Source organism: Calonectris borealis, chromosome 4, assembly GCF_964195595.1.
Source record: "Calonectris borealis chromosome 4, bCalBor7.hap1.2, whole genome shotgun sequence".
Classification (NCBI taxonomy): Eukaryota; Metazoa; Chordata; class Aves; order Procellariiformes; family Procellariidae; genus Calonectris; species Calonectris borealis.
In genome coordinates, this window is record NC_134315.1 from 46,097,153 (window position 1) to 46,123,775 (window position 26,623).

At 37.0% G+C, this 26,623-nt stretch overlaps 1 protein-coding gene across 1 annotated transcript in view; it reads left to right on the top strand.

Moving 5' to 3' along the window:
* Positions 1-26,623, top strand: part of FSTL5 (follistatin like 5) — a 346,821-nt gene that overhangs the window by 103,660 nt on the left and 216,538 nt on the right. The window contains exon 4 of the mRNA XM_075149403.1: positions 1,960-2,208. Within this exon, the coding sequence (XP_075005504.1) occupies positions 1,960-2,208 (249 nt within the window). The remainder of the gene's footprint in view (positions 1-1,959; positions 2,209-26,623) is intronic.

Here is a 26,623-nt window from a genome sequence, read left to right on the forward strand (position 1 = left end):
TACATTAATTTCTGTCAATTAATGTCTGTTGCTTGAGTATAGTCGTGATACGTTGGCATAAGGAGTAATATTTTCAAAAACTTACAGGAAATTTTAAATGTTGAATTGAACTGACTATTTCAAGTCAGTTTGGTGCATGAGCAATTAAACCCACCATCAGCCTGGTCTATATTGTTTCATCCATGTGTATAAAAATCACTGTAGTGTAGTTATATCAGATATACAACATCTGAAGTGAATATGTAGTCCTCTCAACTTTGCACTCAAGCTGTTATAAAATAATACAGCAAAAACATTTGTCATATTAGAGCCAAATTTCATGGTTGTGTGCTTTCTGTAGTACCTTTTTTTTTGTAGAAAATTTGTGCTGTATGAGAAAGCAAAGAATCAAAGCACTGTTGTCTTAGGTCTAATAGACTTGTAGGCTTAAGAAGAAAAAGTGCCAAGAATTTACTTCTGCCATTGAAGTGAAAAACATAAATTCTCAGTGGTTAGAAGCAATGTGCGTCAAACTATAGTATTGACACGATAGCTCTTCGCTACAGAAAATGAATCTAATACTACCAAATTACTCATTGCCATTTGTTTGTTCATACTGCTTTTTTTTTTTTATGGGGCAGCCAAGTATCATTCAGCTAGGCTATGAGGATAAGGAAAGTATTGCAAGGAATTAGAATACCAGGTGTATATAGTATTTGGGGATCAAGTTCTTGTTTGTTCTGGAGATTAGGAGTGTACAGCAAGAGAATAAAATGAAGTAACTGTGAAGGGCACTGTCTATTCCCACATTTGGAGACATTTTAGTATTTTTATACTTATTTTAGGACACAATTATGGTATCAGAACACCTACATAATTGAAGTTTTGGTAATTGCAATTGACAATTCTGGTTTTTTTTCGCATTGTACCCTTTCCCTCACCAAGGAGTGACTGCATAGTTAGTTCTATGGCAGCCAGGATGGAAACTGAGGATACACTAGGGAAATATTACTGTGCACTTAACTTCCCCATTGACCTAGAGATCTGCTACTGACCACAATGTTTATTTTACATGGTGGCAGCAGCACAGATGATAGGATAGAAAGTGGACAGATCGCTTTGGTAGCCTAATATAGGCAACCTATTCCTATGTTCAAGGAGCAGCAGGAAGTAGGAGTTGTGGCCAGCAGAAACTCCTTTATCTCCTGCAGCCCTCTTAAAGCTCTGTTTGTTACCCAAATCCCATTTGTCTCATTGAAATACTACTAGAGGCTCATTTAACTCCTTCTAGCCACCATTCACTTGATACATCAGTCCTGCTCTTCCACTGTGCTCTGTTCCCTGAAATGACATTGTCTTGCCACCACAGAGGTGTTTTGGTTTTTTTTTTTGTCTCCATATTGGTTAAGAGCCTTGACCCAGCTCTAGTTATTCTTGCATATCAGTTTCAATGTATGAGTGTCTATTTTATCTGCCTGTCGGAGTTCAAAAAGCATCTGGATGACGCTTTTAGTCATATGGTTTAGTTTTAGGTAGACCTGTGAGGAGCACAGAGTTGGACTCAATGATCCTTATGGTTCCCTTCCAACTCGAGATAGTCTATGATCTAAATTCTAGAGAATGCATTGTTCTATTACATGCAATATCATAGCAATCTTAAGGTAACAATCTTCAACATGCATTTAAAAAGACATGATTTACTATGATTTTTTTTTAATTAAGAGTAAATCTTGTATTGTTACTAGATGTTGCTCTTAATTACAGTTAATCTAAGACATGACAATGACTAAAAGTATACCTAGTCATGATAACAAGATTAAATTTGTTTCATTTCAGGCTGACCTATATTAAGCATTAGTCAAGGATGTAACAAAGGACATATTCTCACTTTATTTACATAATACAATCCTTTTTGTGTCTTGCATGCAATTAAGTGAAATGCAATTAATAATCTCAAAACTACTTTTTTTTTTTTTTAAGGTTATATGGGTCAAGGTGGCCATTTCGAATCATGTGAAAACAAGTACTGCAGTCTGGGTAGACACTGTGTTGTGAATGGGGAGACTGGCCAAGCTGAGTGTCTATGCATGGAGCACTGCAAGCCGCATTACAAGCCCGTGTGCGGTTCTGATGGAGAATTCTACGAAAACCATTGTGAAGTGCACAGGGCTGCCTGTCTGAAAAAGCAAAAGGTCACCATTGTACACAATGAAGATTGTTTCTTCAAAGGTAAGCTGAACAATATCTGGAATATTGCTATCAGGTATATGTTTTCAAGCAGCTCAATTAAAGCTCTATAGAGGCTGCACTGAATGTACAGTGAATGACTCAAAAAGTTAATACAGTAAGTAAATCACTCCAGACATATCTTACGGATTTTTTGTTTTGTTTTGTTTTCTTTTTATTTGTACTCAGTGCTCTGGGCAATCACCCCCTTTTAACCTGAGTAAACCAGTTGTCTCTTGGAAATTTATCCACAGCAACTTGTCTTACAAATGTGGCTGTTGACCTCATTCATCTGAATGTACTTATGGTCCCAAAGCCCAAAGGATATTAATCTCAGTTACAGGAAAAACAGAATTTAGGATTTCAGAGGGGTTTTGTAAGGCTGTATGACCTGTGCTCGTATTTGATGTTGAAGTTGATAGACCAGCAGCTTGTTCATGGCTAAATGGGTCTTCCTTGCTTTGAATTTGGACAATGAAGAGTTTACTTGCATATTTACCAAAGCATGCAAGTTTAGCTACTTTTTAATCTTCTGAATGCTGAGAGATGCCAGGATGAATGCTCAGAGATGCATCTTATGTTAAGAATCTTATACTGAAGATGTCAACAACTGAAACTTGCTCCTTTTTATGTAATGTGAGCACACCTTGCAGGTTTCCGGAACTCTGCCAATATGGACCTTGATTAAGCATGTTTATAGTGTTTTGCAGCATATTTTTACTGGTTAAAACGGGCAGATGGCTTTTGAGGGGGAAAAAATGTTTTTAAATATGGCCATTTTTAATAAGCCTACCTAGAGTTGAATTCATATTCTTTTTAAAGACTGTTCTATTTTTGTTAACATTGTTATGTATTGTGGATATAGTTGCATTCTCAGTAATAGCAATTAATAACTACTATCGCCACAGAAAGAAGTCTACTAAAATATTTCCGTTAAACGAAATGCAACTTTGTAGGGAACATTCAGTTAAATTGCAATATTCCACTTAAATTTTAATCAGAATTTTCAAGATTGTATTCTAGTATAAGATTATTCCAATGGAACCAATTTTAAAATTTTCAAAGTTGTATTTTTCACTATATTTATGATTGAGGAATTGTCTTTCAAATGAAAAGTTGGGCTTTATTTACCAAATCCAAATATCCCAGGTCATGCACAAATACCAATATCTTTATTATTATGAAGGATTTTGTAGTAGAACAATTGAATACTGGGGGCGGGGGTAGGGGAAACCCACCAAAAATTATCTTTTCTCAAGAACTTAATTAAAGGAAAAAAATATAATGCTTGCACAGCTGGGCTTCATATAATTGTTTCTTGCTGAGTAAATGGGGTGACTGCCAAGGTGAAGTGCCTTTCCTCCTTTGCCTCCTTCAAAAGCCATGTTAAGCTCAGCAACTTCGTCAAAATATGTTAAGGGACAGGGGTTCATAGATTAAAGGGTGTGGAAATCTTATAATGGGAAATACACTTGTAAGTAATAGTGAAGGTTTAAATTTGTTCAAAACTAAATGTGGACACTGCATAAAATTGATATATCATCAAAATATATAGACTTCAAGTAAGTAGCCTGTGTTCTGAGGTAATGCAAAATGAAAATTTGATTTTAGGAGTATAGCATGTGGGGCTTGTAGGGAATGGTTTGTGCAGTAACAACAAAACATGAATTCTTCTGTCTTGTGTCTTAACAATCACAATCTCTTTTTAAAAAACTATGTTTTCCTAAGTAGGTTTAAAAAAAAACCTTCAACAATTTTTTGTTTTAGATGATGCAGTACTCTGATAGAACAAATGACAGTAACAAACACTAAAATGTTTAGATTTATGGGGCTAATTTCAGTTCTTCAGTGTCTATATACAAAACAAATAAATTCAGAGCATGTTTGTCAAAAAAATAGTGCTTTTTAGGGGGAAAAACGTGGTGAGATTTATTTACTGAAATGGAAAGGGAGACAGTACTTTAGCTAGAAATATCATCCAAATGCTGCCTAAAGTTTTGTTAGCTCATCTTTACGTTTTAAATTTACCACATTAGTTTCATATCTATTATAATGGACAATAGAATATCTGAACAGTGTTCAACTTCAGACACCTAATTTAGATTCTGGATTAAAAAAGTAGGTTTCTCCTTTAGTCAGTGGCAATATTCAGAAAAAGACTAAGGTATCCAAGTGACTTGCTCTGAGTTGCCTTCTGAAAGCTGCTATTTATCAAGATACTCAAACCTTCTAATTTGGGCGCTGTAACTACATGCCTACAAATAGTGTAAAATATTTCATTTTCTCTCTTCTTTCTCATCTCATGTTGACTTCAGTGGTGTTAAACAGATGAGACAATTATTTTCCTTTATTTTATTTGGTATATATGAGCCTTACCAATCTCAATTTCTACCTTGTTAACTTTAGCTCATTCATTGCTGTAGTACAGCACAATGACGTTCAAGCATTGTTGCCATGCGTGACTGTTGAATATGTCCTCCAACATTCACTATATCTATATGGTAAAGGAGCCAGAAGATTTCAAACTATTTTCATGCAATTCCTTCTGTGCTAGCCATGAGTAGATTGCCTTCAGTAGGCAATCTGAAGTCCTACTAGTTATCAGGTCAAAAAATACTAAAAAGCTAATAGGAAAAAACCCTCAACAGTGAGACTCCTGGATAGAGAAGGTGAACCCCATCACTATCGATGATGTCAGAAGGGCACATGCCAGTTTAGCTGGCATCCTCTAGCACAAATGATCTCACTTCAATGAGCTGCTTCTGAGACCAGAAAAATTCAAAAAGAGGTTTTGCATTCAGAAAAAAAATATTCTGAGCATTTTGTTTAGTCTTTCATGGAATTCTTTATTAAAGGCTAATCTGAACTGGGGGAGCAGGAGGGGAAAAAGGTTCAGTATGCCTACAAGATGCTGTTACATCATAGGGTAGTCACTGACAAGAATGACTCTCTATATATGGTTATTTCAAGTAAAGATTTTTGATTTCTGCTTTATTGCTAATCAGTTGATTTTTCAGATCAAACAACTGTATACAGGGTCACTTTATTGATTTTTTTTTTTTTTTTTTTTGTAAATTTCATCTGGTCTAAGCTTTATATTTATCTCTAACAAGGTCATGCTTTGGGGTTTTGGGGTTTCAAATCCTCATACTGAGTTCTTCCCTCCCCCCTCCTCCCTTCTTGGGAAATATTTCTTCATGGATAAATTTTTAAGTTTTAGATCAATTGGGTATTGAGCTCAAAATCAGAGAAGCTGAGAAATACACCTTATTTAAAGGAGTAAGCTTACCAGAAACCATTTCGGTGTTCTGTGTCTGGAGAATAAAATTTTATAAGCAAGTGTTCTATGTACCTGATTAACATTATAATAGCAGCTAAGTAGCTATAATTATTTAAATAATACATCTTTTAATCAAATGATTTATAGTTGATCTCAAACATTGTGAGTTCTGCTTAATGGTTTGAAAATTGTCCTTTTAAACACTTACATGATGAATGGAGTTAAGTCTTTGGTTTATATGTTGAAAATCCATTAACATCACTGAGAAATGTGTGTCTTACCTAAGCTGTGCATGAAACAACATAGACAAAAAGCATCAAATCCTTCACAAAGAGCCATGTCTGAAACATTTGGTAAATGCATTTTGAGGTAGTGAAAGGTTCCTATGTCAAAGCTTTACTCTCTTGATATGCTGCTTTTCTAAACTAAAACTTCAGATTCTTGTCCCTTACCTGCCATTTATATAGATTGTTTATCGCTAAATCTGTTAGTTAAATTTTTCTTTTTTTTTTCCTTAGTCCTCTCATAGGCTGACAGGTAGTGCAGGTAGACTTGGAACAGTTAATAGAATATATGAACTGTTCTTCCCATTCCTGTCTCTGACATGGGCATGCCCCCAGATTCACTGGACTCCTTCCTTTTTTGTTCTCACTTGCTATGTTTATTTACCTACACTAAATTAAATCATACATTTTTACCAAATATGAGTGGAACACAGGCATAAACCAGTAATTGAAGTAGAAAGTATCTCTTTGTTTTTCCCTGATGATTGAGGCTGTTATGCAAATTGTACATTTTTGACAAGGATCAAGATAATGGACATCCTAAATTAGAAATTACTTTTTCTCCACTCTTGTAATTTTTCCATCAGTTGCTTATTGGCATGTCATGATGTCTTGCATCAGACACTGAACGATTTTTCCTAATGTCTTGGTTAGATGTTGACTGTGACCCTTTGAGTTACTCAATAAGCTGTCTCAATTACTTCTGGTATAGAGGCAAAATGTATTCTGCAGAGAAACTAATTACTTTTAGATCCATAGAAAAGGGCTTTATATTAGAAGTATTTTCTATACCTGTTGAGTCCTCTATTTCCCACCTGTGAAGTCCACTGTCCTGTGACTGGGTATTAGTGAATGCAAGTTCCACAATCACTTTTGGAGGTGCTCTCAGGCCTTAACTGTCTAAAATGTTTTAAAATATTCAAGATTATTCTAAGAACTTAAGAGAATTCTTTAGGAAATCCTTGGTGATCTAAGGAACTTTCTGTCTAAGAATGATCTTAAATTATTATTTCAACTGATAGGAGAATGAAGGAATGGGGAAGCAAGCAGCTGCCTGGCTACTAGTTTACTTAGCCTTGGTGGTTATCATATTTGTGGCTTTATTAGTTTTTAATTCTGAACAGAATGTAGGAGAAGATAAGAGAAAAGGGAAAGCAAAGGAAATAATGGAAAAAAGGTAAGGAGCGAGTATATCACAGAGAATAAAAGAGATGGCTAAGTGTCAGGATGGTGAGTTCAGTGGTAGGAAGAAGAGGAAACATAAATGATGAACTAAAGGAAATACTAGTGACAAAAATCAAAATTCAAAGCTTAGATTATTCGCTAGATCTGATATTGACAGTGTGAGCTGGGAAGTCTGATATGGCTGGTGCCATTCTGGTCTGGCACTGCTTTTGTTGGCTTGCTGACTACATAGTTCCTTGGCTAGGTGGCCTCTGCATGCTCTCTGCTTCCAGTGTCCTGGTTGTTCTCAAGCCATGCACTTTGTGTTTCAGAGCAGCTTAATGTTTTATGCAAGAAAAGAAATCCAATCATCTGGCTCCCAGTGCGCTTGATACTGTCGTATTACACCTTCCTGGCTGTCACTTGCCGTAGCTTTAACAAGCCCCAGAGGGTGGTGATTCAAATGGACTAGAATTGCTTTGCGTTGTGCCTCCACCACTATCTTCATTCTGTGAAGTGGCACGATGAAATTAATGTCTTTGTGCTGAATTTAGAAGTCTGGAGGCATTATTTTTCTTTGGCTTCTAAAAAGTTCAGTTGGACTCTTGTGTGGGACAAGGTACTGGGTGGTGAATGCCCCACACTGGATAAGCTTCAGTTACGTTTTTGTTTTGTGTTAACTTCAATTACTTCACTTTCATAAACCCAGGCCATAAATCTAAATAAGAGACTAAAAACTTCCCCATGACAAACTTAATCTTATATTTTCTTTGCACCTTGAGCTTCTTGTACATTTTATATTAAATCTGTTTCTATACACAGTGATACATTCAATCATTATGACAAACTGTAATTTACTAGGAATCCTCAGGAATGTAAAAAATACTCCTATGTACTATGACTGTTATGGAACGTTTCTGGAATAAAGTTTACTTCATATGTAAGCTTTTTATTTACAAGTAGCTTCTGTAGCATCCTTATGATATTAATGTTATTTTACTTCTCTTTCTATTTTTGTCTCATTTGTCATTTGGTGAATCTTTTAATCTGTTGAAGTGTCTGTGATGTCAGATTTCTTACTACTAGTACTAAAATGGCTAGATTTCTGAGGACTGCTATAATATTTGCTTTTCAGTCTGTTCCCAAAAGAGAAAGTAGAAACTTAGGTAAGCAAGTTTGCTGCTGATACTAAGTTGTTCAGGGCAGTGAGGATTAGAGCTGACTATGAACAAATTCAAAAGAGGTATGCGCAAACTGGAAAAAGTTCAGAAGATATCAACAAGAATGACCAAAAGTACTAAGTGGTTTATAAGGTTTACGGAGGAGGCTTACAAAATCATCAGGGCATGCTGAAGGTCCATATGAGTAGACTGTCTTGTATTCCAATAAAAGAACTAAAAATTATCAAATAAGGCAGCAGGAACAGATTCAAAACAGGCTTTTATGTTTGTTTTGTACACAGCAGATGTCAGGAGTAAAAGCAACATAGGATTTCACAAGCAGACTTCACAAATACTAGGGGAAAGACTGTAGTCTTTTTCTTTTGAAAGAAGGCTGGGGGAAGAGAGTTGAAGTGAACTAAATCCTAACAGTAGCCCACAGAAAGGATCTAGAAACCAGTCTAGCCTCTCCAGTGACTGCAACAGGATTAGTTCAAAGATATATTTTTTTCTTTTTTTTTTTTGTGTGTGTGATTTGAGACCTAGGTGAGCATGGTCTTAGACTGATTCCTAAAATATTGACACATTCATTTAGAAGCAGTGACATTTATTTAATCTGATTTGATGTTCGTATACTTCAAAAGCAAGCATATAAGTCTCTGTCATTTTATCAGTTTCACTTCAGGAAGTATTTCATCTGGTCTTAAATATAAATCTTGAATATCCACACTCATTATTTAGTGTTGATCATTAGCCAGTCTTTCAAAAGAAATTTAGGATATGTAAATCTGAATGACATTCTGGTGCAGTGTTTTCATTGCAACAGAACTTGATTCTAAAACATCTAAGATGTCTTTGCTTTTTTCTCTGGCTATCAGCTGGCTTCTCTGTTGAAGTTCTCGAAAACATCATTATTATACTCTTTCTGAAAGCGTGAATTCCTGCAGATAGCATAAACTCTTAAGGTTGCTGCTGATAAACTGTCAAGCTTCAACGATCACTCCAGATGTATATTCAACATAAACTGGATTATCAAAAGAAATATGAAAAATCTTTCAGAACTCTAAGTTCAGAAAGACTGAGAAGTAAGAAAGATTCTGATCTTAAAACATGTTTGATAGAGCATAGGAATTATTTGACTTATGTTAGGAATTCAGCCCACGATCTACATATGTTCACTTTACTGCAACACTTATGATTTAAGATGAATTTCTTAAGTATGACTTCATGCAGGGATTGTAGATGTTTTTAACTATTAACATTTGTAATTGCACATTCAGAGAGTGGTAAAAATCACTGTTGTGTTAATGGCAGGTATGTGTTTTGATTCTTTCACCACTTTTTGTTGGAAAGTGATGCTCTAACCAATGGAAAACTGGTTCTTTTTTTTGCTCTTTGAAACCATGATGTAAATTTTAGCACTGTTCCTCTAGTCTGCTGATTCATTTTCTTGAGTTGCATTGCTCATGAGATTTGGAAGACTGTCATTGTTTTTCCTCAAGCATCTGTGCAAGATTTGTCACAAGCATCGCTCTTAAATTGCCCACAATTGTCTTAAATTATCTTAACAAAATTGTCTTAACAAAAAATGTTTCTACAAATATATTAATGACAAAAGGAGAGCCAAGGAGAATCTCCATCCTCTATTGGATGCGGGGGGGGAACGTTGCCACCAAGGATGAGGATAAGGCTGAGGTACTCAACGCCTTCTTTGCCTCAGTCTTTAATAGTCAGAGCAGTTATCTTCAGGGTACTCAGCCTCCTGAGCTGGAAGACAGGGACGACGAGCAGGATAAACCCCCCATAATTCAAGAGGAAGAAGTTAATGACCTGCTACGCCACCTGGACGTTCACAAGTCTATGGGGCCAGATGGGATCCACCCGAGGGTACTGAGGGAGCTGAGCCGCTCTCCATCATTTACCAGCAGTCCTGGTTAACTGGGGAGGTCGCGGACGACTGGAGGCTCGCCAATGTGACGCCGATCTATAAGAAGGGCCGGAAGGAGGATCCGGGGAACTACAGGCCGGTCAGCGTGACCTCGGTGCCGGGGAAGATCATGGAGCGGTTTGTTTTGAGGGTGCTCACAAGCCATGTCCGGGACAACCAGGGGATCAGGCCCAGCCAGCACGGGTTCATGGAAGGCAGGTCCTGCTTGACCAACCTGATCTCCTTCTATGACCAGGTGACCCGCCTAGTGGATGAGGGAAAGGCTGTGGATGTGGTCTACCTGGACTTCAGTAAAGCCTTTGACACTGTCTCCCACAGCATTCTCCTAGAGAAGCTGGTGGCTCACGGCCTAGACAGGTGCACTCTTCGCTGGGTAAAAAAACTGGCTGGACGGCCGAGTCCAGAGAGTTGTGGTGAAGGGAGTTAAATCCAGTCGGCGGCCAGTCACGAGCGGTGTTCCCCAGGGCTCAGTACTGGGACCGGTCTTGTTCAATATCTTTATCAATGATCTGGACGAGGGGATCGAGTGCTCCCTCAGTAAGTTTGCAGACGACACCAAGTTGGGCGGGAGTGTTGATCTTCTGGAGGGTAGGAAGGCTCTGCAGAGGGACCTGGACAGGCTGGATCGATGGGCCGAGGCCAACTGTATGAGGTTCAACAAGGCCAAGTGCCGGGTCCTGCACTTCGGCCACAACAACCCCATGCAACGCTACAGGCTTGGGGAAGAGTGGCTGGAAAGCCGCCCAGAGGAAAAGGACCTGGGGGTGCTGATTGACAGCCGGCTGAACATGAGCCGGCAGTGTGCCCAGGTGGCCAAGAAGGCCAATGGCATCCTGGCCTGTATCAGAAATAGTGTGGCCAGCAGGAGCAGGGAGGTGATCGTGCCCCTGTACTCGGCACTGGTGAGGCTGCACCTCGAATCCTGTGTTCAGTTTTGGGCCCCTCACTACAAGAAGGACATGGAGGTGCTGGAGCGTGTCCAGAGAAGGGCAACGAAGCTGGTGAAGGGTCTGGAGCACAAGCCTTATGAGGAGCGGCTGAGGGAACTGGGGTTGTTTAGTCTGGAGAAGAGGAGACTGAGGGGAGACCTCACTGCGCTCTACAACTACCTGAAAGGGCGTTGTAGCGAGGTGGGTGTTGGTCTCTTCTCCCAAGTAACTAGCGATAGGACAAGAGGAAATGGCCTCAAATTGCGCCAAGGGAGGTTTAGATTGGACATTAGGAGAAATTTCTTTCCTGAAAGAGTGGTCAGGCCTTGGAACAGACTGCCCAGGGAAGTGGTGGAATCACCATCCCTGGAAGTATTTAAAAGACGCGTAGATGAGGCCCTTAGGGACATGGTGTAGTGGGCATGGTGTGTTGGGTTGATGGTTGGACTCGATGATCTTAGAGGTCTTTTCCAACCTTAATGATTCTATGATTCTATGATTCTAAGATGAGTGCAAGATATTTATAAGAACATGCATATAACATGCTTAATTTAAAACCTAAATATTCAACATACCCTGCATTCATTGTGGTTAGTGATATTGTACCACTTTGCAACTAAAACCTAGAACTTTACTCTTTTTCCTTCCTTTGAATTAATTTCATGTTTCTAAAATGTAGGATGGGGCAGTGAGAAGCCTCAAACACACTATAAAGATAGGATTTTTTTGATTGGCTCAAGACATCTCTTATTTTCAGTAAATAGAACAGTCCCAAACTTTGTATATTAATTCCTTCAACACTGGAATAAATGTATTAATAAGCTCTAACCTATTATGTATTCTGCATTCATATAGTGACAGAGAATTAGTGTTCTCTAGTTAATCTCTGTACAAAACTTAATGAAGTTTAAAATTGTGTGTAGGGGCATCGCTGCTGTTTGTTACCACACAAAGAAATGGGTCTATGTACGTCACAGATTTTCACTGGTAGAAGAATTTGAAGTTTAAAATTTTTTCTGCTTCTAGTAATGACATTGAATCTGTTCAAAGAAGCTGCATTTATACTGAAAGCCGCATTCTAAAGTCTCTGTCAAAGTCACTGTATTAGATAAGCAATGTTTTAAATGTAGATGTGATTACCCAGCTTGTCTATTTTCTTAGTGTAGATGGCAACTCAATGCCTATTTGTGATAATATACTTTACTTACAGACTGTATGCACTTCAGGAATTTGAATGAAACTACATTTAGTGTTTTTGGTGGGTTTTTTTCCCCCCTTCTTTTCCAAGTAAATGGGAAAGAGTGCTTAAGGGGAGAAAAAAGAAATAGTTCTAGTGATTTTTGGCTTAAAATGGAGATACTGTGTTTGCATGAGCAGTTTCACAAATGCTTACAACTCCTACGTATTTGCCAAATATAGTACAATAGTTCTTCCAAATTGGTATACCTTGATGATATTTACTAGAAAAACAAAGAACCTTGAAATCTTTTTCATTAAAAGTGCATATATTGTTAATTCTTGCTCTAAATTAAGTTATTCTTAGACATTGTGGGTTTTATGTATTGAACGAAGTGCCTCATTCACCTTCTTTTACTATAACAAATACTGCATAATGTTCAAGTTTGCAGTTCATTTTGCATTTGGTTGAATAGTGCAACAGTAGTTATTTCTAAGTGTTATTTATAGAAGCAGATGATGTGCAGCTATCTTTTATCATTGCTTCCATACAACGGACCATGATGGGCGAGGGACCCTGTAGCACAGGACTGATATGATGAGAAGTTAAAGGGATGAGCCAACGAAGTGCCCTTGTGACAAAGAGGGCTAATGGTATCCTGTGCTGCATTAGACAAAGTATTGCCAGCAGATCAAGGGAAGTGATCCCTCCTATCTACTCAGCATTGATGTGGCTACATCTGGAGTACTGTGTCCAGTTCTGGGCTCCCCAGTGCAAGAGAGACATGGGCATACTGAAGAGATTTCAGTGAAGGGCCGCAAAGATGATTAAGGGACTGGAGCACCTCTTCTGTGAGGAAAGTCTGGGACTGTTCAGCCTGGAGAAGAGAAGGCTTGGGGAGGATCTCATCAATGTATATAAATACCTGAAGAGAAGGTACAAAGAGGATGGAGCCAGGCTGTTTTTGTGGTGCTCAGTGAGAAGACCAGAGGCAATGGGCACAAACTGAAACACAGGAGGTCCTGTCTCAACATCAGGAAACACTTTTTTTACTGTGAGGGTGACCAAGCACTGGCACAGGTTGCCCAAAGAGGTTGTGGAGTCTTCCTCCTTGGAGATATTAAAAACCTGACTGGACATGGTCCTAGGCAACCAGCACTAGGTGGCCCTTCTTGAGCAGGGGGGTTGTACCAGATGACCTCTGAAGGTGCCTTTTAACCTCAACCATTCTGTGGATAAGCGCTTCCGAATAATACCCTTACTTATACATCTTCAGCCTGGTTTTGAAGGGGCAGAAAGTAGCGCGCAGTGCTCCACTTCAGCCAGTAGTTTCCAGTACGATTGAGGGAGAATTGGAGAGAACTGAGGAAGAGAAACAGAAGTAGAGTTCTGGCAAAGTGTGGTCAGGGGAGAGGTAGCATTAAAGTCCTTATACTGCCCTCCGTTGTAACCTGGTAACTTGGGCCTGCTGTTGTAGCTAGGACAATGCAGATCACAGGACAGATTTTCTTTGCTCTTCTGCTAATTTAATACTATCATAAAAGTGTCGACATATTGGTAGGAGTACAAGGATTGTACAAGTATGATTCAAATAGTCTCTGCGCCCTCAATTTCTGTGCTCATATGACCTTTAAGAAAAAGTTTTAGAAAAGGCAAAAAAGCCACCACACAACTCTTTATGGCATTCTAAAATAAATATTGGTACTGTCTAATACTGAGAGTACTGAACATGCTTTAAACTGTGTCGTGGTTTAACCCCAGCCGGCCACTGAGCACCACGCAGCTGCTCGCTCACCCCCCCTGCCGGGTGGGATGGGGGAGAGAATCAGAAGGATAAAAGTGAGAAAACTCGTGGGTTGAGATAAAGACAGTTTAATAGGGAAACCAAAAGCCGCGCATGCAAGCAAAGCAAAACAAGGAATTCATTCACTGCTTCCATTGGCAGGCAGGTGTTCAGCCATCGCCAGGAAAGCAGGGCTCCATCACGCATAACGGTTACTTGGGAAGACAAACGCCATCACTCCGAATGCCCCCGCCTCCTTCTTCTTCACCCAGCCTTATATGCTGAGCATGGCGTCATATGGTATGGAATAGCCTATTGGCCAGCTGGGCCAGCCGTCCTGGCCACGCTCCCTCCCAGCCCCCTGCACATCTGGCAGGGCATGGGAAGATGAAAAGTCCTTGACTAGCGTAAACAATACCTAGCAACAACCAAAACATCAGTGTGTCATCAACATTATTCTCACACTACATCCAAAACACAGCACTATACCAGCTAATAGGAAGAAAATCAACTCCATCCCAGCCAAAACCAGGACAAACTGGAAAAATAGTACACAACAGTAGTCCAGAATGTTGCCACACAATGACTGCATGTACTCCAAACTTAAAACTTCTTGTTGCCAATTATAAATTTTCAATTACTTTTATTAAATTGGGTTATTTTTAAATATCAAATTGTGTACTATGGGATAGTGAAAATTATTACACAATAGATCAAACTAAATTTAAACTGTTTTGTCATAAATTTATAATAAACCGAGGAAGTCTTGTCTTTAGGTAGACATTTAAGTGAGATACTTTTTTTTTTTTTGGTTTAGAAGAGCAACAAAGCATTAGCTAATGCACATTGGTTTGTCTAATGCAAACTTTTTGGACTTTTAATTAAAATCATGTTAGAATTATCATTAGGTCTTGTGGGAAATTTGTCTGATAGAACATATTGTTGGCCTTTAAAAATCATTAGCAATTGGATACATATACAAGGCATTGGCATAATATTTGTAATTCAAATTGGCTACTATATGGTATACTGACTGAAAAAACCAATAGCTTCTTTTACAAACACTGGAGAGAAGCAGGCATGCAAAAATGATCCTAAATTTCCATTTCTGTCTCCAGTAGCTAATAATTGATGGGGAAAGTAAATCTACAGTGGATAAAACCTCTAAATTAAAACCTGCCTCTTGTGGTTTGCCATTTACTCTCCCTTAACATAGGATAGTAGAAATATTTGTGGGTTCACAGTAAACAAAAACTAGGAAAGTAGTGTTGCCTTTTCAGGGTTGTTTGTTTGCTTTTAATATGTAGTGCCTTAGTGGAACCTGAGAAATGGGATATGATTCAAAGTAACTTAATCTACATAGTTGGCAGTACCTAGTTTAGGCAAAATTCTAACAATTTCTGTAAATATTGTAAGTTTTTTCATACTTCTTGGAATCTACTAGAAAGTGCAGAATATAAGTAATGAGATATAAGAGCTGGACACTTCTAAATTCAAATTCTTAGTAGATCACTACCTAGATAACTTCCAGTTTTTACCTTCATTTTGTTTCATCTTGTGACTAGAACACATTGTTGTACAAAGATGACTTCCTTCCACCTCCATCCATGCTTGTGGTGACAGCTATCAGATTATTATTTTTTTTTTTTCATTTTCAAAGTTATGGCGTGGGCAAGTGTGAGAAGTGACCAGAAAATAATTAGCTACAAGCAGTTTCTAACAGAAGATGACTTGGGTGGTATACTCTGTTAATTGTGTCATAGACAGGTGAATAAAATAACTGAAGTAGCATGATTTTGATGAACGTTGTAGTGTATATACTCCTTTTAATATAAACTACAATTAAACTACATATTAGCAAATTAAGGGACAGACTTTGTCCTGAGATAAAACAGACTTGGCTCATATTGAAATTTATATGGAACGGCCCAAAGAATCCTCCAGCTGAAACTGATTTTAAAAGATTAATTTCAGGAATTCAAAATAGTTAATTTTTGCCTCAGTCTAATTTAGTTCTCTCTTTGTTTGACTCTGAACTTTTCCCTTTTGCTGTCATTGAAATCACAGAGCTTTACTACTGATACTAAAAAAAAAAAAATATTTACGAAACTTATATTATTTGAAGTTTTTACTTTTCATTAAGAAACTAGATTGCTTAAAAAAAAAGTTACTTGAGATTAGGAAATGTTTCTACTGTTATTGGCCTTAGCAAATGTACTCTTCCTGATACTAAAGCATAGAGTAAATGAAATTTGATAAATTGGGCAATGAAATCTAAATAGATCCTTTAGTTTTCTCTTTATCTGGAATGATAATGTGGATTTAATTTAAAATTGTTGAAAGCAAACAACAGAAATAAAGGAGAACAGATTACAGCAAAAATAGGTTAAAGTGTAGCCCAAAGAAATAAGCTGAAGTAAAATTATACAAAAATTCCACTTGCTAAGAATGATGTTTTATATTTTTGCATTTACTTGCATTGGCTTTGGGTGCAATTAAATCCTGAACTATATACTGCCAGGAAAGTTTGTCTCCCTCAGGGCTGGAACAGATGGTGGAAATTTTTTTTTCTTTTCACCATTTAGAGACCAAATCTGCTGAATCTCTAGAAGAAAAAGTGTTTTTGCCAAAGAAAACTGCTGATGTTGACCTTAAAGCGGTGGAGTTCTTAGCTGTATTCTCTATAGGGTTATTACTAAGACTCCCGATATTCGTGCAGTGTATTGAAGCTTTGCTATTAGCAGTGTTTTAATACAGATTTGATATCTATCTAATAATGTTAGTGGTATAAAATAGAAAAAGTGCTACTGACTAATAAAATCACAAGTTTTCATTTCTTTCTCAGCCTTTGTTTGTCAGGGTATTTCACTTGTGTAAGGAGGAAGGTATGAATTTAACATTTCCCAGTCATCACTTCGATAGTTAAAAGAATAACAATCTAAATACACAGAGAATCTTAACTGAATTGTTGTTAAGAATATGGAATTTACTTGTGCTTATGATTAATCTACCTGGAAGATGAGAAAAAAACACTCCTGAAGTCTAGTAAAATGGCAAGTCTTGTATATCAGTAAAAAAATCTGAAAGTGAGAAAAATATTTTTGCAATGTTAAATACTAATTATGGTCAGGAATTTGTTTCATTAGTGCTCCTAAATTTAAGACAACTGCTGAATGGATCATTTCTTTGTTATTTTCCTATCCTGGCTTCTCTTTGATAAAAGTCCTTGCCATTCGGATGGAACATAAAGACTATTATTGGTCCCTAATGATGTAAACTGTAGTTGTACAATCATCATTTTAGACTATGAGCTCTGTGCGCTCTTAGATTTGCTGTCATTTTATCACAATTGTAGAAGCATCTTTAAGTGTATTTGCTTAAGCAGATGGTGAATGGCCACACTGGGAATATATCCATTTTTTTACTGTATGATGAAGTTTTAAAGCAGAAATTTTAGCTACGGTGGTTGGAAAAACATACTTTTGTAATAAAGTTTGTAGGAAAAAACCTGGTAAAAGATTTAAAAGTCCCTAATAATGCTGAACATAGGAAATCAGTATATATTAGATACATGAGGATGTGACTTATAATATATATAAGAATGCTAATGCTTTCTTTAATCTTTAAAATATTTTTAAATTAAGTATTTTGTTTTAGAAATTAGAAATCATGTGTTTCAGATTTTTGTATACAAAAACCCCTAAGTGCTAAGGATTACTGGGGGGGAAACCCCTTCTACTCGGAATGGAGGTTTCTCTGACACTATCTTCTGAGTGAACTCAGGGCCTGATTCAAGCCTTCCTACTGAGTCCAATGAAGATTAGGTTCATTGAAGTCAGACACTTGAAGAATAAGTGGTATATTGGAAGTATGAAAGATGTAAAAGGGAGTCCAAACAAGGAAATACTGGGTTAAACGTTTGAAAGGAATAAGCCTTTAAAAAAAAAAAAAAAAAAGAAGTAGAGTTAATTGGGAAATGCTGTTTTATTGATACCGTGCTGTTTGTTCCAATAATGTGATGTTTGTTCTTCTTATACAAAATGCAGTCAGGCTGGTGCTCTGAAGTCTGGTTTTAGATCGCTATCTTGGGCCAAGTCTAAGTCTTGAGCTGCCCACTTGTCTTGTTTGCTAATTTTAGTATTCAAATGGAAGGTACAGAATAATGGTAAAGAATAGCAGTAAGGGGGAAACACTCTGAAGATTTTAAATGATCTTTCACAGGCCTCATGGTTCGAGCACTAACATTAAAGGTGAGGAGAAGCATGACAAAGAAGCTGTAGCCTAGGTTTTTCATAAAGCTGGCTAATATTCTGCTGCATGGCTGTTCCAGTGACACGTTAGGATCCCTGGACCATTTCCAGAGGTGTTGGGTTTGTCTAACATCAGAATAAAAATGAATACTCAATCTTCATTTAGGTAGCACATTGACAATGAGTAGCAGAGAGCCGATAATAAGGGTCATAAGGTAATGTATCATAGAGTGCCTGAATACTGAGCTGGGGCTTTTCCTGTCGGTATACCCTGGGATCCTCATCCCTAACGATGCAGGAACCATGTCCCAATTTCTCCCTTACTTGCTTAACACATTCCACAGAAAGTAAGGATTAGAGAAAAGGACACAAGTAAGTCAACTTGAATGTTGTCCTGAAATGGTCTCAGGATTTGCCTGAAATGTAAATCCAGACCCAGAAGCAGGGAAGAGCTCCTAGCTCCACTGTTCTATTCGTAGGCAGAGTCCCACAGTGAAATGGTGCAGCATTTTGTGAAACTGCCCATCTCTGAAAGGTGATTTGGTAAACATCACAGCTGGTGGCAGTTCCTCACTTAAAAGGGATATGGTTTACCTACTTTGTATGTTTTCAAAATTGACCTTACAGTTCAACTAGTTTTTTAAAGATTTTCTTGTATGACCCCTTTAAAGTGTTAAAAAGTTTAAAAGTATTCAGAAAATTCTGATGCTTTGAAAAAATAAAGCTAGACTTGCTTTGTTTATCTCCAGTGTTTGTAGAGAATGTGTACTTGGGGGAAAAAAACCCAAACAAACAACAAAAAAACCCCAAACAAACAAAAAACCCCCCAAACAAACAAAAAAACCCAAAACAAACCAACCCCAAACAAACAAACAAACAAAAAACACCAAAAAAATAGATCAGAAGGAACTCATTACCTTTCCTGTGCTTGTTGTGGCAGGGGTTTTTTGAATTTTTTTTTAGGTGATTTTTTTTTTTTGCTTAATCCTGTTTGTATTAGACTAGCAAGTAACTCTAGAAATATTAAAAAAAAAAAAAAAAAGCATTTCCATTAATCTTTTGCTCTCTGTGGACTTACAGTAAGGTACAGTCCTGTTCCTAGGCAGCGGGAAATCTAAATAGACCAAAGATGGAATTACAATAGTTTAAACCTTGAGTTAGTTGACGGGGAGTCCCAGGAGCTCAAATGAAATATCTAGTAATAAAAGTGTACAACCTTTACTCATTTTTGTAATTCATAGATAAATGAGCATATGTCTGTGCATGATATGTATAGCCATTAGAGTTTTCTTGGTATCCTCTTCTTAACCCCAAACTGTACATACATATATAATTTCAATATCAGTTAAAAAAATCTCTGACCTCCTCCCAAAAAATAGTGTTTAAAAAAAAGAAAATAAAATCATTGCTTCATTTTGTCAGTTGTTTTGTGCTATTTGCCAGTATTAGTGGTGCTGGTGGCAGTGAGGACACTTTCAAGCCTTGTGGGGCCTGGATGTGCATCTTAACATTCCTATTTCATACCGTGAAAGATCTGTGGATGCAGCTAGTCCATGGTGTCCCTTTTGCATATTTGTTTCTGGGAGATGAAAATCTGGTTAGACTGACTAAAAAGGGTTGTTTCACTGAACAATGCTGTTATTTAGACGATCAATGGATTGGGACTCTAGGATGCCTTGTGGATGCATTTTTCAGTCTACATCTACTAAGAATATTTTACTGAGTTGTATACAAACACTTTATCAAATGTTCTGGACCTTGAAGAGAAAGGAATTTTTGAACTGAAAAGCGAATGGTAGCACAGATAAATTTCTAATATTGTGCTTGTTTTTGTTAAACTTCAGACAGTGCTTTACTCCTATTTTGACAAAGAGAATGGGACTCTGAAATGATAATTTGATAGCACAGAAAATTTATGCAGAGTTCACCTGATGAATGGTTCAATACTTACAGTATTTAAATGCTCTTTTATAATGCATAATTTAAGGACTTGCGCTTTCAGTGCAGAAGGCTGAATGGGGTATTGTTATTTCTAAAAGCCAGAGGAGAAAACAAAGAATAAAGAATCTTAATTCTCTGTCTCTTGTAAGAGAAAGTGAACATACATAATATTACAAGTAAACATTAAATACCTTCATTTTAATATGTAACCCTTTTTATTTGCTTATTGGACTAGTGCAGAAGAGGAGGCTCACTTCACAAGAAGTTGAATGCAAAACTTATGGTAATTGTGCAAATAAAAATTAACAGGAATGTTCACTGAAAATTCTTCCATTATCAGTCAAAAATTTTATTTTGAAACACAATTATTTATAAAAATTGTAATACTGGCAGAAAACAGATGGACAAAGCTTTTCTTTGTATAGAGCTGAATAGATGCAATACTAAAAAGCCAGGGTGATCAATCCATACAATATGTATAAAAAAGCCTAATAACTCTCCAGAAATGGCATCAGCTTAAATTTATTTACAATATTTATTTATGTGCAAATGCATAAAAAAGGAAAGAAAAGATTTTTCACCAAAAAAAGCTCCAAATAAAAGTTAAATATTTAGAGCTGAGCGCGCCATCTTTTCACTAAACAAAAACTTGTTGATACAGTGATAACCACAATTTTGACTAATCAAAAAAGGAGTTCTTTTTGTAAAGTTAGAAACACAAGTTTCTGTGGGAAGAGAATAGAAGGAATAACTTGCATTTTCTCTTCTAACTTAAACTTGCTATCTTACTTTTTGCTTTGCAGTACACTGCTATGTTGCCTGGTCATTGGGAGTGTTGTAGTGTGTGGTATTTTTCTTCTTATGTGCCAAATGATTTGCAAGAATTTTTACTTTTTTCTTTTTTTTTTTTTTTCAGAAATAAAAGCTCAAAACTGCCAAAAGACTTGAGAAACAGATACTAAAATGGAAATAACAGTAGAGTCACAGTCCTTAAAAAAACCAAACAAGCAAAAAAAAAAAAAAACAAAACCAAAAACAAACCAACCAAACAAAACCCAACAGAAGAACCCCCCACAAAACAAAGAAACTGTCAGGCTGGAATTTCTGTCAACAAATTCTAAAAAATTCATACTACAAGAATTTCACTATTTTTCTTAGCATAAAAATGCTGGCTGCTCCAGTCTGTGAATTGGCTGGCTGGGTACTGCCCTTGTTCTCTCAAGTCTGTCACACTCATGAGATCAGCAGTACTCAGTCATGTCAGAAAGTAGCCCAGAATGAACCATTGATATTAGTTTAAAGGTGGTTTATCTGAATACCAGATTACTAGATTAAAAAGCATCCTAGAATCAGAGGTCTTACAGTAGCGCAGGTATTCACAGGCTACAATCATTATCGCCTCTTTAATCTTCTCCTTGATATACGAAATTGAGCTAGGTAATGATGCTCTCTGAGGGCTGAAAATGGGCAGCTGCTTCTTGATTGTGGTGGGTTTTTTTTTTAAGTATCTTTTCATAGGAGCAGTGGAAAATCCATGGGTGGCTTTGAGCAGTAGTTTCTCTTCTGATCTGAACTGTTGAAAAAAAGAAAGTTATCTGTGTGCAGGTGAAAGGCTGTACAATTATCGAATAGCAATTTTCTGCATTTCTCACTTACAACATTCCTGATTTAAGGAATGGAGGAAGGTTCTCTTAACTTGATGAAATGTACTTCAACCAGCTGACTTTCATAGATTATTAGAGATTTCAGAATGAGTTGTGTTTTCAAAAGTATTTCTGAATGCTGAGAGGAGGCTATGCACACTTTGGTCTGCTTGTTTCAACAACTCACTATGTTTTAAAGTTCAAAGTAGCACATTCCTAACATTCAATTTTTAGTGTATGCACATTTTAAATACTCCTAAATTATTACTTTGGAAATATTGGCTCAGGCCTCTGAAATGTAGACTCTGTTACAATTGCCAGAGAAGTGAATTGTGTTCTTCCTTTTAAATTCATGTGCTTATTGGTAATTGAGAAATAGTGATGTTCAGCAGAGTATGTAGGTCTTTTAAGGGTCAGGTAGAGCTAACACTAGTTTGTGATGGAACAAGGCACAGGGATGGAGATTTCCTGAGGAACACCATTTCCTGTTGACAGACTTCATAGGTCTCAATCCAGAAAAAGTCAAGTCTACTGGTATATTTTTTTGGTTTTCTTCCCTGTGAGACTGTCCTAAGTTGAAGAATTTTTCTCCCTGAATGACTTGAAGGGATTTATTTTCTGTCTTGAAGAGGGTGCACTTCCATTGTGTGAAACCACCATCTCCCTTTATATTTTAGGGAATAAAATCCAGCAGAGGCACTTCACTGAGTCTGGGAATTTTATTGTTCTGCTTTTGTTCTGCATTTTGAGAACTGCATCAGTGAGTTATTTCCCTCTTTTACATGGCAACTGTGACAGTTGAGACAAATTGCTGTTGCCTCAGTGTTCTGTTTAGTATTCAGGATCTGCTTGGTCTTTCTTGAAGTGACCTTGGTCAAGGTTTTTCCTAAGGTTGAACTTTTCTTTCTCATCTCCATCAGAGTCTCTATGGCTGTAGAAGGGATTGTAATGCACTGGGATTTCAACAGTGGACTCATTTTATTGTGTGAATTGTAACGTTTTATTCTGAATTGCTGTATATAGTGCGGTGGTTGCTGAAGCCCAGGTTATCTAACCAATTTCTCTGTGTCAGTGTATATAACTGCCCAAGGAAGAAAATTCTTAGTTTGTAAGGCAAATTATCCCACACAGGTTATAGATTGTATATATTGTATGTATGTGTGTATATACAAACTAATAAATAATACTAAATTTATATTTATGTATTTAGACATATGAATATGTTTACAAAGACGCCTTGACTGTGGAATTGTGACTGCAGAGGAGGACAATTTACCTTTGCTAATTGTGCATAATTTTTTTTTTTTTTAAAATCCAGAATGACAACTATGTAGCCAGAAGAAAGTGATAGTAATTAGCCAACATTCAATGGATGTATGCTGTCACAATCCTTTGGACCTGATAGGGAGATGCGAGGCACATTCCCTGAGGGAGTCACAACTTGTTATAGTGAACTTCCAGGATACTTAAAAAAACCCAACCAACCAACCAACCAAAAAAAAAAAAAGCACCAAAACCAAAAAGCAACACCCCCAGAAAAACCCCAAACCAATGAATTTTAGCTTTAACACAAAAAGGAAGGCTCGGGTGGAGTAGTAGAAATAAAATGTTTGAAGTAGTTAAAGAGGTAAAGAAAATTGTAGTTTATACATGACTGATCTGAGATTTTTCTTCTTGTCCATCTCTTAAGTTCTTGAAGCTCTTAAGGAAAGAATAAATTGTCTCATTTCTTCTGCTTCTTCTCTTACCTTCCACTTTTTCATGCTGTCTCAGTGTCCAGAAGTTGCCACGTTATACCACTTCCTTTTAGTGGATACCCATTTGTTACACACTAACTTAAATCCAAAGGAAGGATTTGTTTAAAGGAGCCTTGATAGTTTTAACTTGTGCTGCTGAGATTGAGTTTCCATCTCTCTATTTTGAATCTCTGCAAGGAATATTTTCATCAGTATGAACACTAAATGACCAGTTCAGACTTGCCTATGGAAGAAAGTTCCTTGATTACCTGCTTATCATCTCTGCTGACAACAAAAATTGGTCTGCTCTGGGCAGCATTTTTAAATGTTTTGGCGATCTGAATTTTCTTGACTGCTAATAAGATGCAGGAAGAGACATCAAATAGCTTTGGGATGTATTTCAAAGTACAGGCATTTAATAGCATTTTAACTCCATTTACAGGCAATAGTACCATTTCCTTTCTTAATAGAAAAGAAACCTCTTAAAGGTAGAAACCTATCAATTGAACTATTTTCAATTTCCTCTGCTGACATCCAGTACCAACTCTCAAATACATCCCATACCCTTATGACAGTCTAGCAATTCAGGCAGCCTAACAAATATATAATTATTCCCTTAATTCACAATTTGAAAACAATACCTTTGAACAGTCCTCCAGACATGGTTTTTATGGGATAATTCATAACATTTCTTTACATGTCTGTAAACCTTTTGCTGACTTATCAAACTTTGAGAATGCAGAATATTTTGCCTGCAGTTGCACATCCAAAAATGTTTTCATTTTAATTGAGTTTGTTATTAAAAAAAAAAAAAAAAAAAAAAAAAAGGAAAAAACATCAGTCCTGGTAAATTATCTGATATGCAAAAGTAACAAATTTATCACTGGCTAAAGTAAGACAAAGATTGCCAGTAGATATAATGTGGCTACACATACAGCACTACTAATAACAAGGGCAGGACTCTGTGGTGTTTCTTATTTAAGGCCTAATACGAAAGTCATGTCAGTGGCTATCTTTCAGCTGACTTCACTTGAGCTACTTGAGCAACTTAGCATAGTGTTATGCAACAACTTAGCACACTGACTAGTTTACGTGACTGTGCTAAATTTACCTCATATCATCAGTTGATGAATCATTTAATGGTGTTTGGCTGCTTTGCTGTGAATGTAATAATTGAGTTGCATTTCTCAATGCGAAGTCTCAATCTCAGTAAAAAAAGGCTTGTTACTGTCAGTCGCTAGGAAGAGATACGCCAAAAGATGTAGCTGCCAAATTTTGACCAACTGTAGGCATTATATGCTGCATAAAATATTTAGTCAGTTCATTTGCATATAATCATTTTAAAAGGATGAAAATGTTTTGTAAATTCATAGATTTATTGCTGACTAAAGAAATATTATTAGAAATTACTGTAATTAAAATCTTCAAAAGACAAACAGGCAGCACCAGTGCAGATTTCCCGTTCATGCTCTTTAGCCAATATGTTTCATCTCTGATACAGAACTAACAAGAGTGTGTTCCCTGTGGTATACATGTCTTGGCCTCTCAGCTGAGTTCAAGGGGAACTTTAAATTTATTGGCAAATAACTTGGCTGTTCTTACTGACAGGAGTGGGTGATCTCTAGGGTAGAGCTGGACCTTGTATACCAAGGGTCAGGCAAGAGGTAAGCTCTGTAGAAAACTGCTGCTGTGTCATGGAAGCAAAATCATTTGCATTTGTCAGTGCATAGTAACTCATGCAATTTGTAGGAGGGCATTACAAGTCTTTAAACTTTCCATTTCTTCTGCTGGTAATATGAACTATGTTCAATGGTCTGCCTGAAGTCACATAATTGTTATGTTTCTGTTCTACCTTATTTGCTAGTATAGAACATAATGAAAATTATCTGTTATCCGGTATAGTTATGCGAGTCTTCAATAGGAGTTGTAACTGCATAGAAATATCAGTAGCAGTCAGTAAAAGAGGCATGTGGCATAGCCAACTGAAGGCAAAATTGGGGGAGGTTCTCACCAGTGTGTGTGTGCGCACTCACACTCTCTCTTCCTTTCCCTTTCTTTTTCTTATTGCAGGCAGGCATAACGTACACACGTCACTTAGCAGGTCTGCTTCTGTTCTGTCACTATATGGAACTACACTTTATTTATACACTACAAACTCAGGCAGGTCTGCTGAGGATAGCCTACCTGTAGTTGCTTGACCATGTAAGGTTTAAGATAGCAGCTACCAACCAACACCATAAAGTGAACATGAAGCCATCGATTGTTTCTGGGTTTACCTACACGCACTTTTCCAGAGTGGGATTTACAAATGCCATGCTAAAATACATCCTAATAAATAAAATTCAGTATCTGAAATGGTTTGAACAAGTGTGCAGCACAAATGAGTTTTGCTGTGCACAATACAGAATTCTAATGCTGAACTAGTAGATGATTTATGGTTTTACTGTAGTAAGTCAGTAGTCATTTAAAAAAAAGCCTGAATTAGACAGGAGCAATTTTTGGTAAGACAGGTGTTCAGCAGAGTACAGTATTTGCATGTTCTAAGAAGAAAGGGTTAATACCTCTTTAGCCATATGGAGAGCAATGTCCAGCAGCGAGAAAGAGAGACTGAAAATGAAGTCTTAGAACAGGTATCAGTGATGGATGAGTGAAAAAATTCCTTAAGAAATGTGATCAGAGCTCTATCAGGAGGAATGGATGAACCTGTGACTCAGGCAATTCTAATGCAGGTAGTTGCAAAATAAAGTATCTCTGTAAATCAAAATGAGGAAAAAAAATGCTTAAGATTTAAACACAGAAAAAAAACGACAAAAGAAGTTACAAAGAAAATATTTTCAGACTTGCTAATTGCAGTCTGCAATACAATTAATTCTGTGAACACAAATATCATCTAAGCCTTGAGCAGGGAAAGGGATTTTGGAATCTGAAGACAAATATTGTGTGATTGATTTATCTCTATTTAAAGTAGATCTTTAAAAGATCCATTTCTGAGCTCTAAATTCTTCATGTCATCTTTCAACAAGAAGGAGCAATACTATTTTGACTAATTAGTTAAGAAAACAATTTGGCATGGAGCTATCCAAGGTGTCCCTTGGAAGATTAGTGACTATGAGATCCAAGAGG